General features: G+C 40.4%; 1 protein-coding gene across 4 annotated transcripts in view; it reads right to left on the bottom strand.

Annotated features, from left to right (window-relative positions):
- rxfp2a (relaxin family peptide receptor 2a) overlaps window positions 1-25,942 on the bottom strand; it is a 31,775-nt gene extending 5,833 nt beyond the window's left edge. Inside the window, exons 1-18 of one of the 4 annotated variants that reach the window (XM_086227162.1) lie at window positions 25,404-25,516; window positions 22,192-22,259; window positions 21,294-21,437; window positions 17,970-18,041; window positions 17,416-17,521; window positions 16,026-16,097; window positions 14,028-14,099; window positions 13,439-13,510; window positions 12,343-12,414; window positions 9,686-9,760; window positions 8,894-8,965; window positions 7,470-7,541; window positions 6,618-6,692; window positions 4,298-4,369; window positions 4,135-4,206; window positions 3,785-4,014; window positions 2,045-2,190; window positions 1,161-1,256 (exon numbers count right to left, since the gene is read on the bottom strand). In XM_086227162.1, coding sequence (XP_086083288.1) covers window positions 1,161-1,256; window positions 2,045-2,190; window positions 3,785-4,014; window positions 4,135-4,206; window positions 4,298-4,369; window positions 6,618-6,692; window positions 7,470-7,541; window positions 8,894-8,965; window positions 9,686-9,760; window positions 12,343-12,414; window positions 13,439-13,510; window positions 14,028-14,099; window positions 16,026-16,097; window positions 17,416-17,521; window positions 17,970-18,041; window positions 21,294-21,437; window positions 22,192-22,195 — 1,524 coding nt within the window. In that variant the 5' untranslated portion in view covers window positions 22,196-22,259; window positions 25,404-25,516. Of the gene's footprint in view, window positions 1-1,160; window positions 1,257-2,044; window positions 2,191-3,784; window positions 4,015-4,134; window positions 4,207-4,297; window positions 4,370-6,617; window positions 6,693-7,469; window positions 7,542-8,893; window positions 8,966-9,685; window positions 9,761-12,342; window positions 12,415-13,438; window positions 13,511-14,027; window positions 14,100-16,025; window positions 16,098-17,415; window positions 17,522-17,969; window positions 18,042-18,552; window positions 18,604-21,293; window positions 21,438-22,191; window positions 22,260-25,403 lie in introns of those variants that run through there. The other 3 variants (XM_086227160.1, XM_086227161.1, XM_086227163.1) reach the window with 3 other exon arrangements.
- Window positions 25,943-27,342: the final 1,400 nt, after the last annotated feature.

Genomic DNA, 27,342 nt, shown 5'->3' with positions numbered 1-27,342 from the left:
AGTGGGACCACAAACATGCTGTTAAAACCTTTGACAGCACATCTCCTAGTGAAAGATAATTCACTGGATTTCCACACTTTTATGTCATTGAATTACCCAGAGCTCATATATCAGACAGCTGCACCTCCAGTTGGACTCACTGAGAAAGCCAAAGGAAGCTTTCTCACAGAGCAGAGACCCTTTTTATCAAACTGATGTCATATATATATATATATACATATATATATATATATATATATATATACACACACACACCATAGCAAGATTTTTTGGTAGGCGGTTCTGCTCTTTTAGGATGGTGTTAAAGGCTCTCAGCAGCAACAAAGACAAAGATTGCACTTCACATTAAAACCATCCTTAAAATGAATAAGCGTCCTACCAAAAAAAAAACAAAAAACCCCAAAACCCAACAACCCAGCACATCAGGAGGAGGACGTACTGTAGGGGAGGTAGCAGTGACCAACACAGATTTGGTATCAATCTATCTAGATGTTGTCGGTTGTAATGGCTGCACAGTGTATCTTGTTTAAATTACTGATAGTAATGGCCATACACCTGATGAAAGAGCCAGCTACCATGAATAGTATATCATTCATAATCTTTTATTCTTTCAATACAGCATCGCATGAACCTGAACCAAAATAGGCTGACTGATTTCCTCCAGAAGAAAGAAGAAAGAATAAATTATGCCATGCAAATATAGATTCATCTTTTCATCTCAATCTTGATCAAGGATTCTTGATTAGGTACACGAACAAGGTGAGTCAACTGACATCATGTTCCTACAGCTTATTTGCAGTCATCTAAAAATATCCCTGGTGTTGTGTAGCCCGTCTGGCTTGGTGGAGTTAAAGCTTCAACAGCATTGGTAGCTCTAGCAGTAATTAGAATCTTCTCTGAAGTGTCACTTCTGTAAACCTAACCAGAGCGAAGGCTGGAAGGAAAATAGCAGCCAATGCAGTGTTTTCTATGGTCGACAGTGTTGCTTAATGTAAATACCAGAGAAGTGGTGAGCACTAAATATTAGTGCCGTTTTACAGATATCCAAATCCAAAAATTAATAAAAATTCAAATACCACCCGCCTCCAAAAACCCCCTGCTAATATACATGTATGTAAAAAGAGGAAATTATGTGGATGAGTGTCTTTGGTGTGGCTGACCCCCGTCTGAAGTTTGCCAGGGCGCAGGTTGCTGAATGGGAAGACAATGACGAGGAACTTCTCCAGGGTTAGGTAGGTCAAGAGGAGAACAGACACCTGAGGGAAAATATTGGGCCTCATTCAATAAATATTCTTGCTTGCACACTGTTTTTTTAGCCCTCAATTTACCTTGTTCTGTTACTCAGTGCTCCTGACATCTCACAACAGATGTCAGGAGCACTGAGTAACAAGTACCTCTGGTTCCTGTTTCTCTGACTATCAACTCACACAATATACGTTTCCTATAAGATGAGACATTTAGCACTAGTATGCTACCCTGAAGATTTAATGAAAGCTTGAAAAATCAAATAAAGAAAAATGTATTCGATTTTTCTTTGCCACAGGGATGAAAACTCTTCTGGTTTTGGTTAATTCAAGTGCTTTTAAAAAAAAAGTTTCAGACAACACAGATTTATTAATCAAATTAAAATGAAATCAATGGATACAAGTTCACACATTTAAAACTCGTGATCGAGAGTTTCTGTACCAGCTGGGGTTGAATCACTATGTTTTTAGTAAATAAAGGTTAATTTGAGACTAAATGTTGTATACACAATTCAATTTGGTACCTATGTGGAACTTGTCATTTCCTAAAGGCATAGCCTAATGAGCAGATTATAAGCAACATTCCCTATAAGTGAAAAAACAGAAAAATCTTTTATCTGAAGAGACAAAAGCACTGGGGGCTGTTACAGGAATGGCTGATAAGGAACATTCGAAAGTGCAAGACTGTGTTTAAATTCAATTTCCAGCTGAAAAAGACAACAGATATGTCTGCAATATTTACTTCTGTGTGTGAACTGTGTGTGATTTCTATTTGTGGTTGGTAATCTGTATTAATTCACCTCTGAGGAGAGCATGGCCAGAAATCCAATGGTCCGACACTCTAAACTCTCCATCCAGACTAGCGCATTACGGTTGTACTGGCCACGAAATTTCACATCAAACACGCCAACAAAAAACAGGTACACACCCATGAGGCAGTCTGCACCTGAAAGATAAGTGAGACAAGTCTTTATTTAAACGTGAGTGTTCCTGCGTGGGTTTGTGGGTTTGTCCATCTACCATCTGCTGCCACTTCCTGTTCCTGAAACCAGCATTTCTTATGAAAACACACCACAGAACATTAACTCTACCCTCCACAGTAGGAGAAAGGGATGACCTGGATGGACAACACACACACACACACACACACACACACACACACACACACACACACACACACAAAAAGACGTGAGAGTGAGCAGGTGCTTCAAGTACAAACACCACAGTTCCAATTTTTAAACTTTAACGTCTGTCTGTGGAGCAAAAGTGAACAGATTTCGCAGAGCTTTCTTAAAGCTGCCGCTTTCATCATTCATTAAAAAAAAATGTCATTAAAAGTGCCTTTGATTGATAAAGTGAACTCTCTGTTAGAATGCAGACAGGGGCGAAGAATTTCTCTGAAAGACTTCTAAAGTAAGAACCTCATTTGAGTTGGAATAAGAATTTAATTTTATTCCAAGGAAAAAGATACTCATCTCCCTGTGGTGTGGAACACAGTAACCCAGCCTGAAGATATCTGCATCAACTGTACATCTGCAGCCACCACTTTTACCTCTGCCAAAGAGATAATAAAATCACTAGTGTGTGTGTTTGCTGGATAGAGATACAATATAAAGAAAGGCCCACACCTTTTGCCAAAGTGAAAGGAATTTGTACGCATCACCAAACTCCGCCTGAGTCCTTCACACTGCTGCTCTGTGATTTTTAATCACATCGTCCTCACTGCGCATGATTGGAGAATTCTCTATCAAACTGAGAGGATTCACTCTTGATAAAACAACAACAACAACAAAATAAATAAATAATGCAGGGCTTTAAGGATGAAATGCAAGACATTTAGAATCGGCAGCTTTCATTTCAAGGAGCAATGCACTGCTACCATGGATCTGTGAGTCATAACGATCCCAGAGATAATGAGAGGAAAATCTCACGAGCTTATGTTTGTGTGAATGGACTACTCTGCCTTGCATCGTGTACAGGTGAGATGGTGTCTCTGCTGTCTGAAATGCATCAAACAAAATCTTACATTGATGCCTGTAGTATCTTAAATTTGTTCAAGATGTCCTCAATTAGATCCACCTGTTGTATCCAGGCAGGATTCTCACCAAGCTGCAGTAAATTTACAACAATAATGCATTTTTTTCCTCCACTTGATGCCTTACACAACAGAAAAAAATCCAGTTTCGCAGAAACATGTGGGTGATGATGTTAAATATTAAATAAGGCCCTTGCTTCTCCAGTTTGCAGTGTGAATTTGACTTCTAGCCTCTTCAACAATCTTTCCTTTGCCTGATAACCGTCCTAGAATGACATTTAAATTTTACTTAAAAACAAAAACAGTGGTACCTGCAGGTGTAAGCCTGTTTTTATCTGATAATAATCCTAAAATTAGTTCAAGCTGGTGCATGAATATTTATTTAACTGTATATTTGTCATTTTCCTTAACTACAGTGGCTGTGTGTGTGTGTGTGTGTGTGTGTGTGTGTGTGTGTGTGTGTGTGTGTGTGTGTGTGTGTGTGTGTGTGTGTGTGGCTACCTACAGCAGAGGACTTTGATGCAGGCTCCATGCAGGTTGTTTTCAGCCTGTATCAGCGACCGCATTCCGATAACTAAGAGGTTACCGAAGCAGGTAATGAAGGCCATTACCCAGACAGACACTCGCAGAACTATGTTAGCCAGGAGGTCCTCAAAAGAAGAGATCCCGTCTGTGTTGGGCTTACAGGACCTGACATGAGGTGCATACGAGCAGTACTGGAAAGTCTTAAAGTAGCTAAAGGACGAGAGGAGAAGAGCGTTAGATAGACAAATAATGACACATGGGAAGGACAGAACAAGATGTCATGTTTGGTTTTTCAGCGATGACAGGATTATGACACCAACGTGTACTTACATGTGGGAGAGGTTCTCCATCGGGAGGAACATTTTAGTCTGAATATCTGGTATCTCGATCCCCTCCAGCGCACTGCGAAAAAAAACAGTAGAATTCACTGCAGCAAATGGATTTTAACAAGCTGCTGTGTGTGTGTGTGTGTGGGGGGGGGGGTTGTACTTACAGAGACTGAAGATGTGTTAGGTGATTGAAGTGGCTGGGGTGAATGCGGAGAAAGGGATTGTGGGAGATATTTCTGCAAGAGGAAAGAAAATGTGCAGACATAATCGGCCACTAATCTGGAGTCATTAACATAGATATTCATCACACCAATTAAATCAAAGAACTGTTTCATTTAACTCATTAAAACAAAAACAAAGATCCCATAGGACTCAGGAACAGGATACAGGACAGGACTACTTTAGCAATGAAAAACTAGCAAAACAGACAAAGGGAACAAAGAATCTAACACAAATGACCACAAAAAAACAGGATTAAAATGTAAACAAATCTAAAGACAAAGCACAGATGGCAAGACAAGAAGGTCAGCAAGGAGCCGAGATGGCCTTTCTTCTTCAGATCAGTCTGGGACTTGGAAAATATGGCATAAAGTGATTGGGTTGTCCGATCAACGGAGCAACTGGCAAACCACCTCCACCACCTTTGTCTGATTCTGCTCTCATTTACAAATGTGTGTGTGTGTGTGTGTGTGTGTGTGTGAGTGTGTGTGAGGTTGTGGGGATGGATCATTACTGCTGGAACATTACACAAGACCTCATTGGAAAAACCAGACAAAACGCATTCTTATTATGTGTATACAATGACTTGGACATTACAAATTTTAAAAATGAAACTAAACACAGCTATTTAACGTGTGTTAACATTTTAAAAATTGTGCCGTAATCATAATCTTTTTTTTTTTTTAATTTTAGTTCTATAATGTGTGGATGGACTTTCATCAGTTTCTCAAACAAATTCTTCATATTTGATGTGAAATTATCAGGACCTTTTGCAGTTTATCAGACCACAGTTGTGGTCTGATAAACTGCACCTCAGTTTTTGCTGATGTGGAGAGACAAAGGAGAAAATCAATGATTAGAATGCTACTTGCTGCTTGAGGAAAACTGGCATCAAACCAAGTGAGCTGACCCAGATAAAAAAAAAATGTATCGGAACAAAATCCATTTTCTTGTTGCGTGTGGTTTTTTTTTTTGCATATGTTTTATTTACAACCTATAAACTTTTGAATTGGAATGTGTTCATTCATGGACGTTCCCATCATGAGTTTGCCAAATGGATGTCATGGTTAACTGATGTCAAATTTTTAAAAGGAGGCTACAATTGACCGCAACAGGGCTGTTAATTCTGGGTGACATCTGACAAGAAACCACATATCCAATCCACCATTTACTTCTGATCCCCGTGAAACAGCTGAACCTACCACACACCAACACACTGGTGCTGAAAGACCCGATAAGAAAAAACAGACAGCCTGTCAAGCTGGTTCAAACTGTGTGAAACTGCTGTCACAACTGATTCGATCTGTCTGTCATTTCCTCGCTTTCACGACAAACTGGTATTGTTCAGTTTAATTTCATTTCAAAAGCATCACGCCCACACAATACCTGCTCATTAACTTTATAATGGCACTATTCAGGCAGCAGAACTCCTCCACCCCATTATTATAAAAAAATAGTAAATGATAATATTTGAGATCTTTGCATTTTAATATTCGAAAGGAAGGAAAATGCTTGCAAAATGGCCAGTCCTTGTAGGTAAATAATTAAAAACAGTCACGTAAATGGGATCCAAGGCAATGGAGACTGGGATAGTTCCCATTTACTCCGGTAGGGGAGTTTTGCCTGATTCAGGGCGGTGCTGTTGTGCACGCTGGCTCATTGGGAAGGCAAACAGTCACTTGTTTATGAGATTATATTTTCTTTAGGCAAGCAAACTGACAGCAAAGAGAGATGAGACAATTTTGTGAGGATAATCCCTTCCTATCAAAGTCTACAAACATTTAGGAGACTGAATTATTCATCAAAAAGGTCCCCGGTGTGTGGTCCCTAGAATTGTTTTAATCTACAAGACAGAACCGTCTTGTTATTTGGATCATGCATTTAAAATTTATGTGTCACATTATAATTCTGCATCATTGCAACATTTTTCAAAAAACAAAAACAAAAAAAAAAACCAAACCCAACAACAACCATGACTAATTAGTTTCCAGTGTTTCAAGACCTCGAGGACAGGTTCTGAATGGCTTTGTCTAATGATGCTAAAAACATGGCGATCCACTTCACTCCACACAACAACGAGGGTCGTATAAACATGAACATTTTTATTTTGTATAATATCTTTTGTCTATTTGACACAGGAAAAGCAGCATCAACATTAAAGTTTTCTCAATCCAACCTTAAAACATGCGACTGCACCGCGCTTCAGTCTTATCTCACCTTGTAATAATCCTCACATGATGAAAAACCCAGTATGAAGCTACTTACAGTTTAAGGAGTGACTTGGAGAGGCTCTTAAAGGTGTTTTTGGGCAGCTCCTGGATCCTGTTGCTGGAAAGATCTCTTAAAAGAGGGAAAGAGAGAAACAAAGGAGGGACAAGAGGAAAATGATGGTTGTTAGAGAAGATTTTCTCTCATCTCAGACAAAGGTTTTCTGATTCTGATTATAAAGTAAAAAAAAAAAAAAAAACAGAATATGACATCACGATTTAACGAAACTGAAGTCTGGATCGAACTTGTTTCCTGTTTACAAGCAAGAGGCAGAATCAAATGATGGGGGAAATCCTTTGAGCATTTTTTTTTTTTTTTTTGCTCATCCATCATAAATAATGATTTAAATTTTAAGAGCTGACTGACTTTAAAATAGCAATGATCTTAGAGGATATTTGCACATCCAAAAGAACAGGTTTGAAGGCTCTTTGGAGATTTCATCAGCGTGTCATGAGAGTATGGATCACCGGTTCCTGACAGCTCCATCTTTCAGATTTCTTACTGTTTGACATTTGAGTCTATAGCTCTATTAGCACTGAAGCTCCATCTCAGGGTGTAAGTGGTTCTGTGTTTGAATGACAGCCAGCCTGTGAAATACAATACTTGGAAGAGATAGCACCTGGTTGTGCTCCTTTTCTTCCATTTAATTTGTAAATACAGAACAGGAAGTCATCATAGGTATCAAAAAAAAATCTAGGTATTACATCGACATTAATTACAAAAATTTGCCTGTGGAAAAAAATGAATAAGCAATAAGAAGAAAAAAACTATACTGATTGCATTTTTCTTAAGACCAACGCCTTCTCGTTAATAAACTGCAGCAGCAAACAGAAATAGATGGTCACTCACAGTTCGGCTAGTTTCCACAGAGACTGGAAGGTGTTTTCAGGAACTCTTCTAATTCTGTTATCCATCAACAACCTGAAAAGGACAGAACCGCTGTTAGAAACTAAGCTGAGAGGTGCAAAGTGGCAGTTCAATCCCCTGTGGTGGACCAAACATCAACAGTCGATACAGGGCTTTCTATTTCCTCCTCGCCTCCTCCTCCAATAATCACTCAAGCACTTCTGTGTAAAAAAACAAGTCTCTGAAGACACAATTTTTAATGTATTTTTTACTCTTATCAAATACTTAATCAAATGCAGGCACGACATAACATGACATTAAGCAGAAGTTGACCTTGTTGACCTTGGGGGGGTCTTCAGAGCTGTCTACCTGCATTGTTTCATTACGAGACTTACATTTGGGAACAGTGAAGAAGGATGTTGAAGTTGACCAGAAACTGAAGAGACACATGCCATTGATTTAGCTTTCAAAAGGAAACCAGCAAGTGATTCCACTGCTTTCTGTCCGGTACATCCCAACTAAACACCCCCTGACTCCTCCAGCAGGAAAACTTCTGGTGAAACCCCAGACTAAAGATCTCCACTCTATATTAAAGTTTTGCTCTCAGCAACTCAAATTTAATAAAACAAAGTTTCAGTCTCATGGAAATCTTCAGCTAAAGCTCCCAAAGCTGGAATATTTGTTTTGTTCTACCTTCTGCTCCAGTTCTGGTACAAGAGCCTTCAGGGTTTCATACTATAAAATTAATCTCTGATTGCAGCTGACACAATTGCAGGTTTCATTATGTGACATTTACCGGCAGTCAGCAAATTTGGCAGTGATGCAGCAGCTTTTTATTGTCCTTTGTCGACCCACTTCTTACTAATGAGCTTGGACAAGACATGCGACTGGGCATTTGTTGTTGTTCATGCTCTTCGTTAAAGTGTGTGTGTTCAGTTGAAAGTACAACTCGTCTCTGAGCTACATATGAACTGGAACAGGCAAACCAGATTCGACCTTCATCGATTGCATTTTATTCACTTACAGATATCTGGGTTTGAATCTGTGTGGCTACGAGGGTTTTTTTGTTGTACAGCAGAGAGACATGGAAACCAAAGTTGCGATGTTTCTCAAATTGCAGGCAGAGGTCTGACATCATTTGTTGAATTCAAGTTAATAATGTGCATTATAAAGAAATTACATTACAAACTTGCAAAATAGCAAAAATGTATTTCATCAGATAATTTCAGGTATAAATGCGTTTGTTAAGTACTGATCGAAACACAATTATTTTGGGAAACCTTTTCCTAAGCTTCATCCTGGCAAATTGATTCAATTTTCATTTTTAATAGTTTACGTCTTAGAGAGGAAACCTCAATGACGCATTTTTTCCCCATATTTCAATCATTGAGGTTTTTTTTAATGAGGTTTTAAAGTGTGATACTAACAGAACTTCGAGCTTGCTGCACGTCTTCAAGATGGAATAGTTGAGAGTCTGAATGTGGTTTCCCTCAAGGTCCCTGAAAGCAGAAGAACACAACGTGTACTGTCAAGCTAACACATAAGCACAAATGAGACTTGACTTTTACTAATACCCATTCTAAATTCACATTAAATTAAAGATACAGTTGTCTGTTTGAGCTTGAGGGAGCAGAGAAAAACAATAACAGGAAAAGAAAGTAACAAAGTGACAAACACGAGCTGCTCAGTAATTCTAATAACTGAAGTGGAGCTAAGCTCCCAGGGAACATTTCCACAACTACCGGTCCTACAAGTTCTCATAATGTACATGGGCTGACATCCTGGCTGGCTGGAAAATTGCAGCATCCCACTATCACGAATGCCTCAAAAATGATATCTTAAGAATGAAGAACATTCTGAGAACAAAGAATAAAACATACCCTTGAACACATTTTTTAAGTTCTTAATATTCATCACGTTTCCTACAACAGTTTTATCCAGGCAGCAGTCGTGAAACAGAAGGTGAGGTCAGTATCAGAGTTAGGACTCATCAAGCAGAACCACAGCAGTGAAACCAAGACACGGCGCCTTTCAAAAAGTCGCCAAGTTTTCTTCGGGTCTGCAGCCCTGTCATAAACACTCACATCCCTCTGTCTGCTCAGAACCTTAGAGCGCAGACATCTACCGTGCCATGCACATTCACAATACACCTGCGCGCGCGCACGCACACACACACACACACACGCACGCGCGCGCGTATATATTTGGAGAAAACTAACAGCCAGTCCAAGGCAGGCATGTGTTGACAGAAGCTTGGGTGGGGAAGCTGGTGTAAGGAGATGTCCACCATAGATCTGTGAAGAAAAGAGAAAGCAAACATGTGAGAGCAGAGGGATTAAACTGCAGGATAAGCTCCATCACAGCTGCAATGACACGGTTTGCTGTTTGAACTCTCTGAAACATTTTGTAAGCCTGGAAACAAACTGGTTTACAAAGAGGGAAACTGCCCACCACTGTTACGAGGCTGAAATATTCTGTTCAACAAATGGAAATTGAGCCATTCGTGTCAAAATTGGCGATCTTTATGAACATCTGTATCATTAACTTCATTCAGTAACATCGTAACAATTTAAATATCATTCAGTAATAATCCTGGAGAAATGGAGCAAAGACACCCTGTCTGCTAAACTCCAAAAACTAAATCTGATGCTTCAAAGAAATTACTCATGCAAAAGTGATCCAATTTCATAAAATCGTCTTCCTTCCTCATAAGGGTTTCTTTCTCTTAATATCACTGCTGTAACATGATATTTTCAGAGATTTTAAATAGGTTGGAGATATTCCATTATAGTCATTTCTCAGCTTTATTTTGCCATTTCAGGGTTGGGCCTGATTTGAAAACTTCTTATGTGAATCTGACTGCTACAGCAAAGCTGCAAAAGTGAAGACTTCAAGAAGATAAAAAGGAGACAATTAACCACCTCATGTGTGCCTAATATTAAAGAATTTTTTCCCTTCCAAGTACTCAAAAGTATGTGTTTTTAACTCAAAAACATGTTTTTTAACTGCTGCATCACTTCGTTGTGGGTCCAGAATGCAGAAAGAGCCAGCCATGTCCATTTAGCATGAAGCAGCTGCAACACGGAGAGTAAACTCAAGTACATGTCCACAGTAACTCAGCCTTTAGAGCAGTCAACATGTTTGATCTATGTCCTACCTACTAGAATTTAAGGTGCACTGCTGAACATTCATGGAATATACAAAAACTATCATTGGAGTTGATGCAGATCAAAAAACTCTGACCCCTATTTGTTGAGTGGATTAACTTGTTCTTAGTGGTTGAAGAATTACATAGTCTGAACATGTAATCTCCTCGTTGTCAGCTTAAAACCAAAGCTTGATATCTTAAAGGGTAAAACTTCAGATGGATATGAGGATAAACAAAGCGGAGACCAGAGACAAGAGACTCTCCTTTGACTGTTGGAGAAATCAAAAGAGGGCGATGTACTGTAGATATCTGTCTGGTAGTTTTATCTCCCAGGAGATAAAACTACCAGACAGAAGAGGCAGATGGAGAGAAAGCACACGAACGAGGCTTTTATATTTAATTTCATGAATATTGAGAGAATATGTACTGAAACTGGTGAATGACTGACTGTATGACTGTATGATAATGACCGTAAGAAATGACCGTCAAATTTACATCAAAACTATGTAAAATCCCTACAGAAAAGTATTGTAAACCCAAAAACGTATATTTTCTGTTTAAATCGCAGCGAACCTTTGTAAATTGTCAAAATTTTTATTGTAGACTTAACAGTTTTTTCATGTGATTAAGATGTAAATTAATTCACTGTAAATCAATTTACATGTTTCTTCAGTAAAGTTATCTACAGTGCTGCTGTATTTTTGACAGGAATACTCTGGTAACCACAGCTGCCAGCGTTTTCCTGTAAAAACGACAGGTTGTTGTTTTTGTTTTTTTTACAGTGCAGAGAGGAAAACACAGCGAGTCAAAAAGAGCGATGAGCTGTAAGCAGATGACAGCAGGAAGGGAAGAGACACACAAAACCAAGGGGTACCATCCTGTACTTATGCTATGCTGCGGAGAGGGCTGACTGGGGCTGGGTCAGTGAGGCAGGCAGAATGAGGGGGAGCAAAATGACAATGATGGTGAGAAAAGACAAGAGGAAAACAGGTTAATAAAGGAAGAGAAGCAACGGTACGCATGGAAACCAAAACAACAAAGCACAAAGAGGTGTGTTATGACACAAAATGAAAATGAATTCCTCAATGAGTCAAACATGCCCAAATTGTCGGTCTCAACTCTCTGACTCTTGACAAACACAGTGCCCTGAACCGTTACTTGCTGTATCTGTGTCACACGGCATTTCTTCATTGCCCTGCCCCCTTTAGGAGAGGAGCAGCAGGCTAAATAAATATCATGGACAAAGTCATGGCTGAGAAGACTGAATGAGTATTGTTTAATTCTCCAGTGCAAGCTGGAGGAAATAAAGCTTCATGGTTGGTGTCGAAGGCCGGTGTACAAGCTAACGTGCAGAACATCAAGTTGGTGTCCCAGTCAGCTCGTTCTGACTGGCTATTGCAGGTTTGTTTCATCTCTTTTCCCTTCACAACACATGATATTAAGTGAAAAGTCAGGCAAACCTCCCTTTCAGTCATTGGTGGGACACTGACACTTGACAAGGTTTACAAGACCTGTTTTTGGAGCACGAAGGATGATGAATATAAATTACTGGCTGAGTCATCACCATCTTTGCAGTGTGATATCAACAAATGAGCTTGTCTGTGACTAAATTCTTCATTTTTGCTAAAGTCACAGGTCGGGCCGAGGCATCCACAGTTTTCTTCAATGTTCTCCTTACAAATTAGTTTTTGATATTTTGTTATTTCTGTCAAAAACAAGGCAACTCACAGGAACATGAGAGACTGGAGCCCGATGAAGGTGTCCTGGGACAAGCTGCTCAGCGGGTTGTGATCCAGCACCCTGGCACAGAAAAATCTTCTCTTAACAATTTAGTGAGTACTTTTGGTGGAATTTCATGAAGTCTTATGCTTACTACACGCCTGCTTTTTAGCTGGTTGCCCCCCCCCCCCCGAGCCTTCACACTGGGCTAAACTCTACTAAATGTCTGCTGCCTGAGTTGAGTGATATCAATCCTCTTTTCTTGACAAGAAAATCCTTACATCCAAAAATGTCAAATGTAATAAGATTGGCATGTAATTTAATTAATCCTTTAAAAAATGCTTCACACACACACACGCCACCATACACTACCTCACAAGCGCGGATGGTAAAGCTACATAGCACAACAAAGCTTATTTCATTTTTAAACAGTCCGTAAGTAAAAGTACTTTGTCCTAAGACACTTGTATCAAATATACTATCTGCTGTGCTTTAGGCAGATGTTTATCACTGACATCCCACAACACGATGAACAGGAGTTGCTAAACATCGATAACGAGTTCTTTAATTGGTTACAGGCCTAAAAACCAAGAGCGCATCATCAAAATCTTGACCTCCAGTGAAATGTTCCACTTTCCGTAACATAAGTAATTCATAACTCATCTGGTTTAACTCAGATAAATCCAGCTCTCCCACATAACCACCATATTGCTAACCCGGATGATTTAAGCACGTCAATGTGGGTTTGTTTTGCGAGGGGAATTTGCAACACGCCTAAAAGGACACCCATATATGGACACACCAGGCATGAAGATCTCTTTAAAAATGAAAGCAGAACACACAAAACCCAACCTGGCTCCAGCAAAGACACACACAGGACTCCAACATTCATATTGTCTGTATAAAACCTCTCAGAGTGCATTTACAAAACACCACAGTACAGTGAATATCCCCTCCCCTCCCCTCCCCTCCCCACACACACACACACACACACACACACACACACACACACACACACACACACACACACACACACACACACACACACACACACACACACACACACACACACACACACGTCGATGTATTTCCATCTGATACTCACAGCCAATGTAATTGATGGAGGTCTCGGAACACACCAGGACTGAGGGAGGATATCATATTCTCACTGAGAAACCTGCAGAAAGATTAAGAAGCAAAGAAACAGAAAGAAATAAAGAAAGAAAGAAAGAAGAGGGGGACAGGTGTTTCTCTGACTCAAACATATACTGGAAAATAATAGTTCATATAATTTAATGTACTAGGGGAGCGGTTCTCATAGTGGTCCCCAAATGCTTGTGTCAAATAAAATAAAATTGTATTTTACATCCAACCACCCGTAACCGTAATATAACGTGTCTTGGCTAAGATTTTGAGACTGTGTGCGACTATGAAATCTAGTATCAAATTTAAAAAAACTATGAAATCTCGTATAAAATTATTAAAAAAAAATAAAAAATTCCTTCCATTTAAACTAAACCAAGGCCTGTAGAACAACAAGCCTATCCCATTTTAATTAGAAGTGTTCATAGATCTAGTTACTTCAATCATGTGAGAAGACATTTCTTCATAAACCCAACACATTTCTCAAAGAAATAAAAGAAGCTCATTGAAAAAAGGGACATATAGCAGGGACGTTTCAGCAGGTTACTCACAGCTTCTTTAAGCTGCGCAGGCCGCTGAAGGCATGTTTGGATATGAAGCGGAGGGTGTTGTTTTGTAGAAACCTGCAAACAAAGTAATCAAAGTAATTTTGGGAAAATCATCACTATGTTCATTAATATTCATCTCTAATCAGCGCCTTGATTGTTCTGTCTCATGTAACATGTACTCACTCGTGTTCTGGACTTGAATAAAGGTCAGGTGATTAGTACTGTATTGGTGTCATGAGTCAGTGACAGGCTACGTCATTCATGTTTCATGTTTTTGCTTGGATTTTTTTTATCCCTGTTGGCTGCGATGTTTGTTTAGCAGGCTGATTTTCCCCAGACTTGGTGGAGGTCTTTACCACGGACCCAGGAAGGACCCATTACTAAATGGGGTCTGATTAGTTTAACATAACAAACAAAACAGCACTTTTTTAAAAAACTGAGTTAGGCTGAGGTCTTTAGTCTCCAAGCAACATTTTATAGCCTCGGCAGAGGTGAAGTGGCCTCTTGTTTTAGAATCATTTCACTTGGACTGTGTTATTTCTCATTTTACTACTTTCCTTTCCTCTTTTCCTGCCATTTTTTTGGGTCTACATTTGGGTTCCATTAGTCATTTTTTCTTGAACATATTTATACTCGTCTTCTCTTCCAGTTCCAGATGATCGGCACATGTTTCCAGCCATTCCCTTGTGTTTTCCCTTATGTCTTTACCAGTGACCCAGCATGCCTTCTTAAGACTCTGACCTCGGACTGATCGCCTTGTCTTCGTCCTGTTGCACTGTTTTATAAGCTTTTTTCCCACTGCCAGCTCCTATTCAGTGCGGTTGCTGCCATTTGCTTCAGTTAAATATCTTCATGGCATAAAATAAAGGGCTTTCGTGGTGAGCGTTTCATTTCAGTTATGTTTCATCACTTTCACCGTGATCCCTGTTGAGTCCTCTATGGTCTAGTCGTGCCAGTCGTTAGAGTAATGTCATCATTACCCGTCACCTTAGTAAGACTGTCAGGATGACACGCTCATCAACACAATATTTTCCACATCAACACACACAGGTCAGTCATCCGTGGGGGGAACGTGAACCAGTTTTATGAAGATTAAATGATGAAGCGAGGTTGCAAAAAAGAGAAAAGGCAACCAAAGAAGAGCAGGTGTGTGGCACTTGGCGGATTAGCAGTGCTGAGTGCGAATCTCAGATAAAACAGTCGCTATTCATTAGATATTGGACGTAGTGGAAACCCTCCGAGAGGAATATTTTTCAGCCTGTCTGGAAGTTTCATGAACATGATAAAGGGCCTTGGATGTTTTTTTTTTTTTTGTACTGCTGCCTAACAGTGAAAAGTGAAGACAAATTTAATTTTTCATTAATGGAAATCAAAAATATAAAAGGCAGCTTTAACTCTTTGATCCATTTGAGTTTTTGAGCGACTGCAAAACCCCGACACAGATTCAGCAAATTCTTGTCTTGTGACCTCTCTATCCAGCCTGACTGAGGACAGAGAAATAGGAACAAAACAAGCCGATTAGTCCCGCCTTTGATCACGACGTCCTCCTAAAATATCAATTAATGAAAATAGTTTAAAGTCACTCAACTGCTAACAAAGGGTGGGATCAGGTCATAAGAGCAAGATGAGTGTTCACATCAAAACATATCAAATATTTCATGGCCAAGCACCGAGATCATGTAGCATGAGCATTAATACATGCATCTCACATCACCTGGAAAAGGGCTTTAAAAATCAAATGTACTATTATTTCTTTAATGTTCTTCTAACATGTTTTTTCTGTCTTTATTTCAAAGACTTTTTGCTGCAATTTTTCTATGAAAGCTGCAAAAAAAATAAAGAATACCATTTTTGTTATAAAAAATGAAATAAAATACAACAATGTCATTATTTTTGTCATACAATATTTACTGACTGATTGATTTTGAACTGATTTTGAAGAAATATGCAAATTCAGTGTCAGTACTGTGAAGCTGGCAAAGAGCAGCACCAAATACTCACAGTCTCTCTAAGGAGGGATAGTCAGAGAAGACAAAATCCGACAACACTTGGATCTCATTGCTCTTCAGCGAACTGTAACAGAATCCACGAGATGCTGCAGTGAGCCAAACACAGTGCACATTTTAATTTATCACAAATAATGAACAGAAACCCTGGATCAAACTATAGATCCTGAATCCTGGAGACTAAAATCACGACAACATCCACTATGCATCCAGAAGCCTCCTTGTTCCTCAGTCCATATACTTCACACTCAAAGACATTTTTTTTTTTGAGAAAATGATGGACTCTAATGTAAAATCAATCAAAATAAACTGTTTGTATTACAACACTAACATTTAGGAATTCAACAAGGAGTTTTCTCTCAGAAATCATGAGCCTTCTGAGAGACCAAATAGAAACAGAACGCTTGAGCCAAATAAGCAATCACATCAACCTCAAACTAAACGGGGGAATTCATGTGCAGAGATGTTGACAGAGAGAAGGGTACTGAGACACTACTTTTGTTCTCCTAATTGAACCAGAGAACTAACAACACAGTAAAAATATATATAAAATAAAAGGATAATGAGTTTTTGGATTGCCATCCTGGTTTATGGTTGCAGTTCAGAGTTCAGATGTGAAAGGCACAAATCAGCAGATAAGAAACAAGAGTTATACAGACAGACACACTGCTGGTAACAGGATTCAATACAGTTTTCAGGTCATCCTAAGGACAAGACTTTGTCAGAAGTATGTTTGTTAAAAACAAGACGGGGATGACAACATTCCCCAACTTCACAAATCAGCGATAATTTTCATCGACTTTGAGATTTCAATTTATACTGTCGTTACTTTCTCAATCCTCTGTCACTTGCTACGTCTCCAACAGACAAAATCTGACAACATTAAGAAATCTAAATTCAAAACCAGGCTTGTGACCACTAATCTCACAGCAGCACTTAAAAAAAAAAAGATTTCTGTTCACAGGCTGTACTGGTCATGTGTGAACTGAAACTCTGGACTTCCAGACACATCAGATGACGACTGGAACAATTTAGCAGATACCACCACTTGACATGCAAGTTGTCTGCTTGAATAAAAGCTTGCGTCCTGCACATGGAGACATTCATTTTTTTACAAATACAAAATTTAACTGTACAACTGCTGCTAGCAAAGAAAACAAGGTCAGTCAGGCCTGGAAGTGCTTTTACATTTTGAGTTCTAGAAAAGGGTCAGAGGGATCAGGATGCATAACATCGTAAAAACTATGTGCCTAAAAATGAAAACATGAGTGTGGGTGTAGTCTGACTTCTCACAAAGGCAGATGTCAAAACACACACACACAAACACACACACACACACACACACACACACACACACACACACAGTGTTTTCTGAGCACACTTACAGCCAGGTGACATTTGGTGAGAATGGAGGAACGTCCTGAAGGTTGACCGCCACACACTCCACATCCGTCTGTCGACAGACACAACTCTCCGGATACTCCTGCAGGACTACACACACACACACACACACACACACACACACACACACACACACACACACACACACAAGCACGCACGCACACACTACAGACTGCATTTGTAGTTCAGGAAGCAAACAAGTTTGTCACTGTACTCTTTGAAGCCAACTTATTTATTTTAATACCCACTTAAACTCCAAAAGGAAATTCTGCTGATGGACACAAAGGTTTGCTTGTACCATCGACGGCTGAGACTGCAATTTTGAGGCTCATTACAGAATACCAGCAAATCATCGTATTTGAGAACCCTGCCAAGTTCCATTTAATTAGAAATATTTAACCAATTCATGATTTCCTGAAAGCTTTTATTAGATTTATAAACAAAGATGATGATCTGCAGATGAGTGAATCAGAAATAATAGTTTTTAGCACAAAGACATACTGTATATGTACACACAGACGTAAATGAACACACTTACAGCATTCATTCTGCAGGTCGGAAGAATTCTGCAGAGTTACACCAAATAAATTTGCCCAGCCAATGTTGTCCCCTAAACAGAAAAACAAGGAACAACAATTATCTTTACACAGCAGACACACGCAATCCTTGTGGAGTTTACAGCAACAGTGAAAACCGTTTTCAAAGGAAATGTGAGCACAGTGCATCTGACAGGTAGCAACAACTCAAGCACGGTAGGGACTTGATTCGATTTGAAACGGTGTTGAATGTTCTAACTGAATACACTGGTATCAGTTGTATCAGTAGTTTTACATCTGGTTGAATCCCAAGTTTACTCCAAGCTACTGCTGTGTACTTCATGTACTCCCTGTAAATGACTGTGAAACACTTGGGGGCAACAGATTAATGAATAATTGACTTATGGCCCACCTCAATAGAAATATAGCTTTAACTCTGCCCCAGTGCAACAAAATTCACATGCTACCGTACGGTATCGAATAGAGGCCAGCAGATATGTTATAGCTCAAAACACCAAAGAGCAACTCTCTTATTCACAAGGAACATGCATGTGTATAATAAATGCATTCCAAGAGTACACCCACCTGCCATGATACTTCCTTAGAAGTGTTTGGCAAAATTTTGTTGTGACCAACTTTCTAACTGGTTTTAAGAGAGTGCGACAACCAACCATCAGCCATCAACGTTGTCAAAACGGAACACAGATTTGCACCGGTGACATAACGCGGAGCCAACTGGAGCTGTAAACCTCTCCTCTCAAACATGTCGTCTCGAAAAGAATACCAGCACATTCTGTCTGAAGACCAGCCACGGCTTAATCGTCAGCTATGACACAAAGCCACCGTAATTCCTCACTGAAGGCTGGAATTCATCCAGATGAAAAACGAGATTAGGATTAGACCCATTGCTGATGATTTTCCTGGCTCATAAAAGATTTTGCTGATTTTTCAACAACTAATAATTATTGTCAATAATAGACACATTAAAGCTCTGAAACTTACCACTAACCGCTTGGCTCATGCCGGGGTGCAATTGATGGGCCCCTGTGGAAATGCTTTCTTGGTGAAGCACAATTTTTTGCCAGAAAAGTATTTTTTTCAATATAATTAAAAAGTTCAAACCACATAAAGGATTGAGCAAATATTAAAATTCCAAAGAACCTGCTTGTTTTTATTGTATTTAATTCCAGACGGAGTGGTGTTGTTAGACATCAGCGATACATCTCAAACACACAAAAGATTATCATCAGACAGGTTATTGAAATTATGGACGGGTTAGGCAAGGTTGAGAACTCCTGCTTTAATGCCACCAATTTTTCAAACTCCATACAGCATCTGATATCTGTCTTCAACTTATCTTCCCCCTGCAGGGTCTTTCACTCAAAGCTACAAGCTGTCGTGCATGAAGGATTATGCAAAGAGACAAACTACAAAGGAATAAATGTGGAACCAAGTCAACACCGATGGCTGCAACATCAGATCTCCTCTAGAATGATGGCCTCACACTGAGCCACCCGTATTCAGACGTATTCTGTGGAACGGCCAGGTGTCTATTGTTATGTTCCCCCCTCAAATCCTTGTTGTTTCTGAATTCAGTCTGACGGTGACAGCAGGCTACTTGATAAGGAGGGTAGATGGGGGAGGGGAGAAGAAAGACTGCACAATGTTTTTGTGGCACCATTTTGGGCAGATCCTCTTTAGCACAGCAAAAAGAGCATGTTTGGTTTTTACATTGGCGTTGGAATAGATACACTTTTTTTTCGTATTTCAGGGAAGCACTTTGGAAAATGTGCTAATTTATCCTGTGAACTGAAAACGACTTATCCGCAATTTTGTTCAAGAAAGCAGGCCATCCATCATCTCACCTACAGACACTGTTTAGGTTGAACACCTCATAATAGTCAAATTAACAGGTAGCCCGGTATAGAATGATAACAAAGCTGAAACTCAACTTGATCTATTGTGTCCCTGTCATTTTATGTGGATCCATAACATTTTTTGGGGGAATTATTCAGACGGCATGTTTTTGAAGTCTTTATACTTTTCTGCAGTGTTTGTCTGTCAGCAAAATAATGCAAAAACTATGAAGCTAATTTTCATCAAGTGTCTTGAAGGGGTGCCATATAGGCCAAGGAAGAACCCGTTACATTTAGGAGCAGAGTTCACCTTGGTGGAGTTTTGTGCTATCTGAGTAACTTTCTAGTTAGAAAAAAATAACTTGTAGTCCCTGAAACTGAAACATGGCATTGTTTTTCATGCCATCCTCACTTACGGCTGTCGACAATCTAAAGTTTGTGGCTCGACCTTCAACCGAGTTACTTTATCAAACGCTGCCACAAAAACTTGACATTGGCTCAGTTCCAGTCGCAGGAAGTATTTCTCTGGAAGCACCCAGGGTTTGCAACGGTTCTGCTTTTAAATTAAAGTCATAAAATTTACTTGAAGGTTATCCAAAATTGTTTAAAGTATTTCTATAGTGCCCGTAGGGACTTGATGTACTATGCAAAGAATTTAAAGTGTATCTTGGCTTTTTTTCGCTCATCTTCCTCCTGATCACCTCCGTGAAGCGTGTGGAGTCCACATTGTGACTGTGCTTGCAGCAGAAAAACTCATGAGAGGTATTCAGCTGTAGGGATGGGAATCGGGATGGGTTCTCTTGTTGAGAACAGCCACCACTCTAAAGTTTGGTTACATTTCACGAGAAAGGATAACAACAGGGAATTTTGCAATACTTGCAAAGTGGATATTTCATCAAAGGGAGAAAATACTACCAATATGCAGAAACGTTTGCACACACAGCATCCGATGTGCTCCGGAGTGAATCTCAACCCAGCAGCAGCGGAGGCAACAGTAGCACGTCCTGTGCTGTTCATACTGCAGGTAACTAACCAACTAACGCTGCCTGTCATGTTAGCGCCCAGTGTCTGATTGTAAAACCTGCTATTACTAACGGTTAATGTTACGTGAACGCCTTCTCATTCCTTACGTTTAGATGACCGTGACGAGAGACAGAGTCTGACTGTTAGTTTCTCTTTTTTTATTCCCCAAATGAGAATTGAAAAGAGAATCAATAAAGAATCGAATCGTTAAGCAGAATAGAAAATGGAATCGTATCGGAAAAGTCTTATCAATTCCCATCCCTCTTCAGCTGTATGCTGAATATTATGAAAGGGCATTTCTACCCACATTCTTGGAAGGTGAGACAGTGAGGATAACCTTGGGAGAGGGCGCAGGATTATCTGGGTGCCAGAAGGAATTAAATGTCTCTAGAGGAAGAGCTTTATGGGAAGTTTACAACTACATTTGTAGTTTCTACACACACTTACCACAGCGCTGCTCGTCAGCTCCGTTGGAACAATCATGATGTCCATTACACTGTAAAGCTTGTGGGAGACACTCACTCGTGTTCCCACATGGGAAATGGCCGAGGGGGCATCGAGCGTCCATCGCCACCCTGCTGGTCATCAACGCTGTGGAGGAGACAGAAGAAAAGAAGCGTGTCTTCCTCTCACAATCATGGAAAACAAGTGTGACTAGACGTCAAATCTTTTGGTCACAGGACAAGCATCGGTGATATTTGAAAGAAGCAGAGAGAGAGAAATGAAGCACAGCATGATATCACTAAGCGCATCTCTGATGTCATCATCATCAGCAGACTTCCCCTGAGGTGAATTGAAGTACTTGTTGAAATTTACAATATTTGTTGTGATGGAAAGTAGAAAGACAGAAGCATAGGAATGCTTGACACACGCGCGCGCACGCTCACACACTACCGGCTGCATTTGGACATCAAGAAGCAAACACGTTTTTCACTGTACTCTTCGATGCCAAGTTATTTTAACAGCCACTTAAACTCCAAAAGGGAATTCCACTGACACAAAGGAATATTTTTCTGGGTGACAGGGAAATTTCAAATGACCACAGCCTCCACAACACCCACCAATATGAGCTGCTGCTCTCCCTGATCCATTAAGCTTGCTGCTGGGATGTTCAACCCCACATCAATTAAGAGTATCTGTCCAAGCTTTTACCCAAAGTTTCCAAAAGCTTATAAACCAGTGTGACTTAATACCATCTGTCTCTGAGGGATTTGTCCGGAATGATAAAGATGACTCCTTCATCATGTTTTATTTTCTTAAATGTCTTATTTCAATTTATGTACAAACAATAATAAACTGTTATCATTCAATATTAACCAACCCTCCATTTTTAAATCACACTGACCCATTCACCCACTTCCTGTATTTCCTTAATCCAGGCCAGGTGTTGCCAAAGTGGCCAGTAGGGGGGGTCTGCAAAACACAGATGGGGGTTTGTTAGAGGATTTCCAGAAATCAACAGAGTTTCAAAAAAGAGTGCTGTTCAAATGCTCAAATTCTAAATCAATCCAAATTTGAGGGTCCCTGGCACCTTCATTTTGGAGCTCCTTAACTGACCCCACCTTAACCCCATTCCATACCTTGCGACACACACACCTAATCAACCTCCCTGCATATTTCCTCCCAACATCCTCTCTGGTCAGGACATGAACTGTGACTCCTCGCCTGTTTCCTGTATTGACTTGTGATGAAGTAGAAGCTTTTAAAAGTTCTCCAACAACCACTACAGTAACGCATCTGATTGACATGATTTATGTGTTCCAGTTGTCCTAACAGTAAAAAGCAGTTTTAGTATATTTCTTCTTTCTTATTTATGTATATTTCTGGGTCCTACAGGCCCCACCCTCCCCTAACTGCACCACCTGAGAGGTAATGGATGTAGACTGGAGAACCACCACCACCAACAACAACAACAGAATGTGTCATTACTTTATAGGCCAGTATTATTTGAGACCTTGAATTTTCATACCCGGGTTGTTTTTTTGGGGAAAAAAGACAAAACAAAATTTGTTGTGAGGGACTGACAAAGCGGGGGGGGGGGGGTGGCAGGGGTGAACCGAACCAAGAGATGAATAATAGAGCAGGTCTGAGCTGGACTTGATGAATGAGGGACACAGTGTGGGAGTGTGGAGCTGCTAAAAGACAGGATGAGATGATCCAGGCAGGGGTGCTGTAGAGGAGCAGAAACATTAAGTCTTTTTCCTGCTGTAGCAGATGGCGTATGGCACTATCCAGAAAAAAAACTTTGTTGTGAAATAGTTATGCACAATTAGGGGGAAAAAAAACAGCTAATTCTGATTCAGCTAGCAGAGGAATTAATTAGCTCAGAACCAATCTGAGAAAATACACGAGAGCAAATAGCTGAAACAACAGTCTGGTGATGGGTAAGTGAGTGTCAGAGCTGATAAACTTTTGACCTGTGATGGGTGAAGTGAAGGAAGAAATCTCAGCTCCACACACACAAGGATTCTTTGTGGAACAACCCTGTCACTGAATGAACTCTCACGGCTGAATGAAGTTCCCTTCAGGGTATAAATACTACGACAACCTTTGGGACAAATGCCAGTATCTCAGGTGGGAACAGGAACTCCATCTTTATCATGGAGAAAGAAAAAACACTCCGAAGTGTAGTGTCTCTGGTGGCATTTTGTGTGTGTGTGTGTGTGTGTGTGTGTGTGTGTGTGTGTGTGTGTGTGTGTGTGTGTGTTAAAATCTCCTTCTTATCTCTCTAAACTACTTGGTTTTTGCAACACAGCTACAGTTTAAAGGGTATACATCATCACCTGAATGACAATATTACACATCTCTCAGTTCAAGCACTTTAGGAGTTCAGCAAAGTCATTGCATTATATTTATAATAACAGCCTGTACTGTCTATTAACCTGCTATCTCTCTACATATTCAAGGTTCTATGGGCAGTTACATGGAACATTTAGAATAAGAGATCTCTGGTGAACACATTCAGGTGTTGCATCGAAGGGTTTTAGGACTCTCTTCCAATCCCCCATGATCATTAAGGATGGCACTTGAGCTGGTGGATCCTTGACAAGGATTCCACAGCGCGTAGGGGTGGTGGTGGGTGTGCAGGCTGGGACTGAATGAGGGTGAAACACAGGGAGACAATTGAGGACCTAACTGAGCGGTGTGAGGGGCTAACCTGGTTCTCTGGGATATGTGACAACATCATGGAGAGCATTTGATTCTAGTTTGCTTCCACCAAAGTACAAGCGTCTCATGAGTATGAATTCAAAAATAAAATTGACACTTTTTAGAATGATAACACTCAAACCTGCCTCACTATGCCTAGAGGCTAGAGACTCCTTGCGAGGGCTGACTGATGGAAAACGGAGTAATAAACACCAACAACTAAATTCAGGTGGGCAAAGCTGACAGGAGTCAGCTAGTAAGAAGCTGAGGAGCATGCATGGAGGGCAGTGGCTCTGCAGCCTGGGAAGACACGAACCTTGGGACCAACAAGCTGCAGCTATGACACTTAAAACAACAAGGATTGTTATTAGGGGGCACGGTGGTGCAGTGGTCAGCACTGTCGCCTCACAGCATGAAGGTTCTGAGTTCGAGCCCCTGCTTCAGCACAGGATCTCTCTGTGTGGAGTCTGCATGTTCTCCCTGTTCCTGCGTGGGTTCTCTCTGGTACTCCAGCTTCCTCCCACAGTCCAAAGACATCAAGAGGGGACGAGGCTGATTGATACTCTAAATTGACCGTGTATATATATATATATATATATATATATATATACATACACACATATATCAGCATAACATCCCTCCTGTTTTAAATAATTATCATTGAGATTCTTTTATCATCCCAAAAGATGAATAACATGTTCAGTGGCATTAACACAATTTTGACCACGTTTGTGATTGTACAATAATGACCGTAATGAACACAATCCCAGCGTGAATGAAAATACTACTTCTAGCATCTGAATATGTCACCAACTCCGGCACGGCTGTGTAAATCAACCAAAAAGTGAACAGTAATCCAACATAGTTTATCTGACTCATCTTTGTCTTTCCTCATCCCATCATTGTAGACACAAGAGCAGCCCTGAAAATGAGACTTGCTGGTGGAGTAAGTGTGTGTGGGCAGATCTGATGTGAAAATACACACACACACAGTACAGTAGTGATATTTGGCACATCCACCCTGCCAGTGTCTGTCAAACCCCTCCACTTCCATTTGAACCAGATTAAGATGAGACACGATGCTCACTCAATATACTCAAATTTATGAACTGAATATTTAATATCAATTCCGCCGTGACTGGTGAGATTAATCCTCTCAACTAGATGCTTCCAATCGATTTAAATCTATAATGATATACTTAATTCGCACAGGTTCACCATCGTCAGTGGAGAGATGCTTTTAGTCTACCCTTGAGACTGAGCTGAAATTTCATGCTTTTTTTCCCACCAGCAAATATCGTTCAACATGAAGGGGCACATATTATTCTAAAAATAGGAGACATGAAATGATGAGGAAAAACTCAAGACAAATTATTAAATGACACAGAACAATAGGAGCAGTTTCTTTACCTCTCATCTCAGAGTGAGTCAAGTGGATGAGGACGATGAGGACAGGTATGTCCACCATCCTGAGGCTCAGAAGTTTTCCTGCGCTCATGACGCTCCAGGTGTTGCGCCTCGGATCGATACGCGGTAGCTTTGCTACGGCAAAAGACGACAGATAAGACCGCAGTCAGTCCGATATCTGAACACAACTATCGTCCAAACTGCAGTCCAGCAGGGGGTGGGGGTGGGGGGACTCCCACTGAAGCGGCAGCGGGAGCAGTGAGCCGATGCCCCCACAATCACATCCTCTCCTCAGTGTCAGGCTCAACCGCAAAGTACCCTTATCGGCTCACTACGCAAGTTGCGTACGGCCCCGTAAACCACGCAAGGCATCTTCTCCTTCTCGTCGCAAAGCTAAGCGCGTGTTTACAAAACACAAACAAACAAAAAAACGAAGAAACCCAACAACAGCAAACAAAACTTAACAAGAACATAGAGCGAAGGACGAACATCATACGAGAGTGAAGGTGGTAAACTTGTGTTCTCTCTATTTGATAGAAACACCTCTCAATTAACTACCGGTATCATGAACGCTAAATTGATGTTGAAGCTAGTACCTGTCTGGCGCAGTGCATCTTGGGACGTCAGGTGGAGTGACGCTCATTCCAACTGGTTAATCAAACGCTGAGCTGAACGGAGTCAGGATCTGCTTTAGCTTAGCCTAACGATCAACAAATACTAATTGACAGAGAAGATACAGTAACACGATCAACAACCTCGCACCACTCAGCAATGAAGGTGTGTTTGTACCAATCATTGAAATCAACTTCTCTCTCCATTTATTTTGTTTTGTTGCATCGTATTTTTTAATGTATATTCGGGACAAAGTTTCTCTCTTCAAGGCTACTAATATATTTTCTAATGAAAACACATCTTGATGTAATGATGCATTTAAACAGGATCCATACTTTAGGATTTTGGCAATGACGCATGCATGTTTACAAGCAAGACTATCACATCACGTTGACCCAGAAATCTCCTGAAGAATAATTTCATTGTGCAAACTCAAACATTTGTGTAAACTCTGGGATTAGTTGACTTGCTGCAGCAGCAAATCACCTGCATCAGTTGGTAAACCTGCACTTAGATGAGCAAATTAGCTGAGCAGCCTCTGCACTTCCATCAGTTCAGTATTCAGTAAAGCTGTAGTGTAAATTTTGCTTTATATTTGAATATGTATGAAAGTAAAGCTGGGAGAGCCAATTTGAATGGGTCTGATGAAAGAGAGCTATTATCTATAATTTACAGGTACGATGCTCATGTTTGTCTGTAGATAAGATGCTGAATAAACCCCCGCGAGTCCTGGCACAATTATCCACATCCTGGCCCAGCACTCATCACGCAGGCAGCACGGTACAGCACCCAGCCTCTAGCCATCATCAGGAAGTACAGACCCTGAAGAGGGAGTGAGAGCCTCGCCAGACCAACTGGAGGATTTGTTGCTCAAGCAAATAACCCACTCCCAGTCGTATTTATGAATACTGTATTCTATTTTATACAGGCTGTGATTCTACAGAAAATATTCTAATCAGTTCATGTTGTTTGGGAGCACGGTGTGGCCTACATTGCTCCCGACTCAGGTAGGACTGCCCCCTTTTATTGGTCTGGGTCCCAGGGAGGTCAGGACGAGCTCTGACACGACTGGGTGTTTTAACTGATTGTGTATTTCATTGCTTCGTTCTTCAAATCTCGATTGAATTAGCGACGTTTAAAAGAATCTTCCCAAAGATTTACTCTTCCAGAGAAACAGTCTTGAGCTTGTAAACACACAAGTCTGACTTCTGAATCAACTGCAAGTACAAATTGTGCCCCAGCCTTGTGAGCAGAAGGCTGTGGGAGAACTTCATGATGGGGTTGTAAACATCATTACGGCTGATTTCTGCACCTAGCCAACAATCATCTC

This window comes from Aulostomus chinensis, chromosome 15, assembly GCF_037954235.1.
Source record: "Aulostomus chinensis isolate RoL2024-O1b breed Wild chromosome 15, RoL_Achi_v1.0, whole genome shotgun sequence".
Taxonomy (NCBI): domain Eukaryota; kingdom Metazoa; phylum Chordata; class Actinopteri; order Syngnathiformes; family Aulostomidae; genus Aulostomus; species Aulostomus chinensis.
This window is presented reverse-complemented; position numbering and strand designations above follow the sequence as displayed.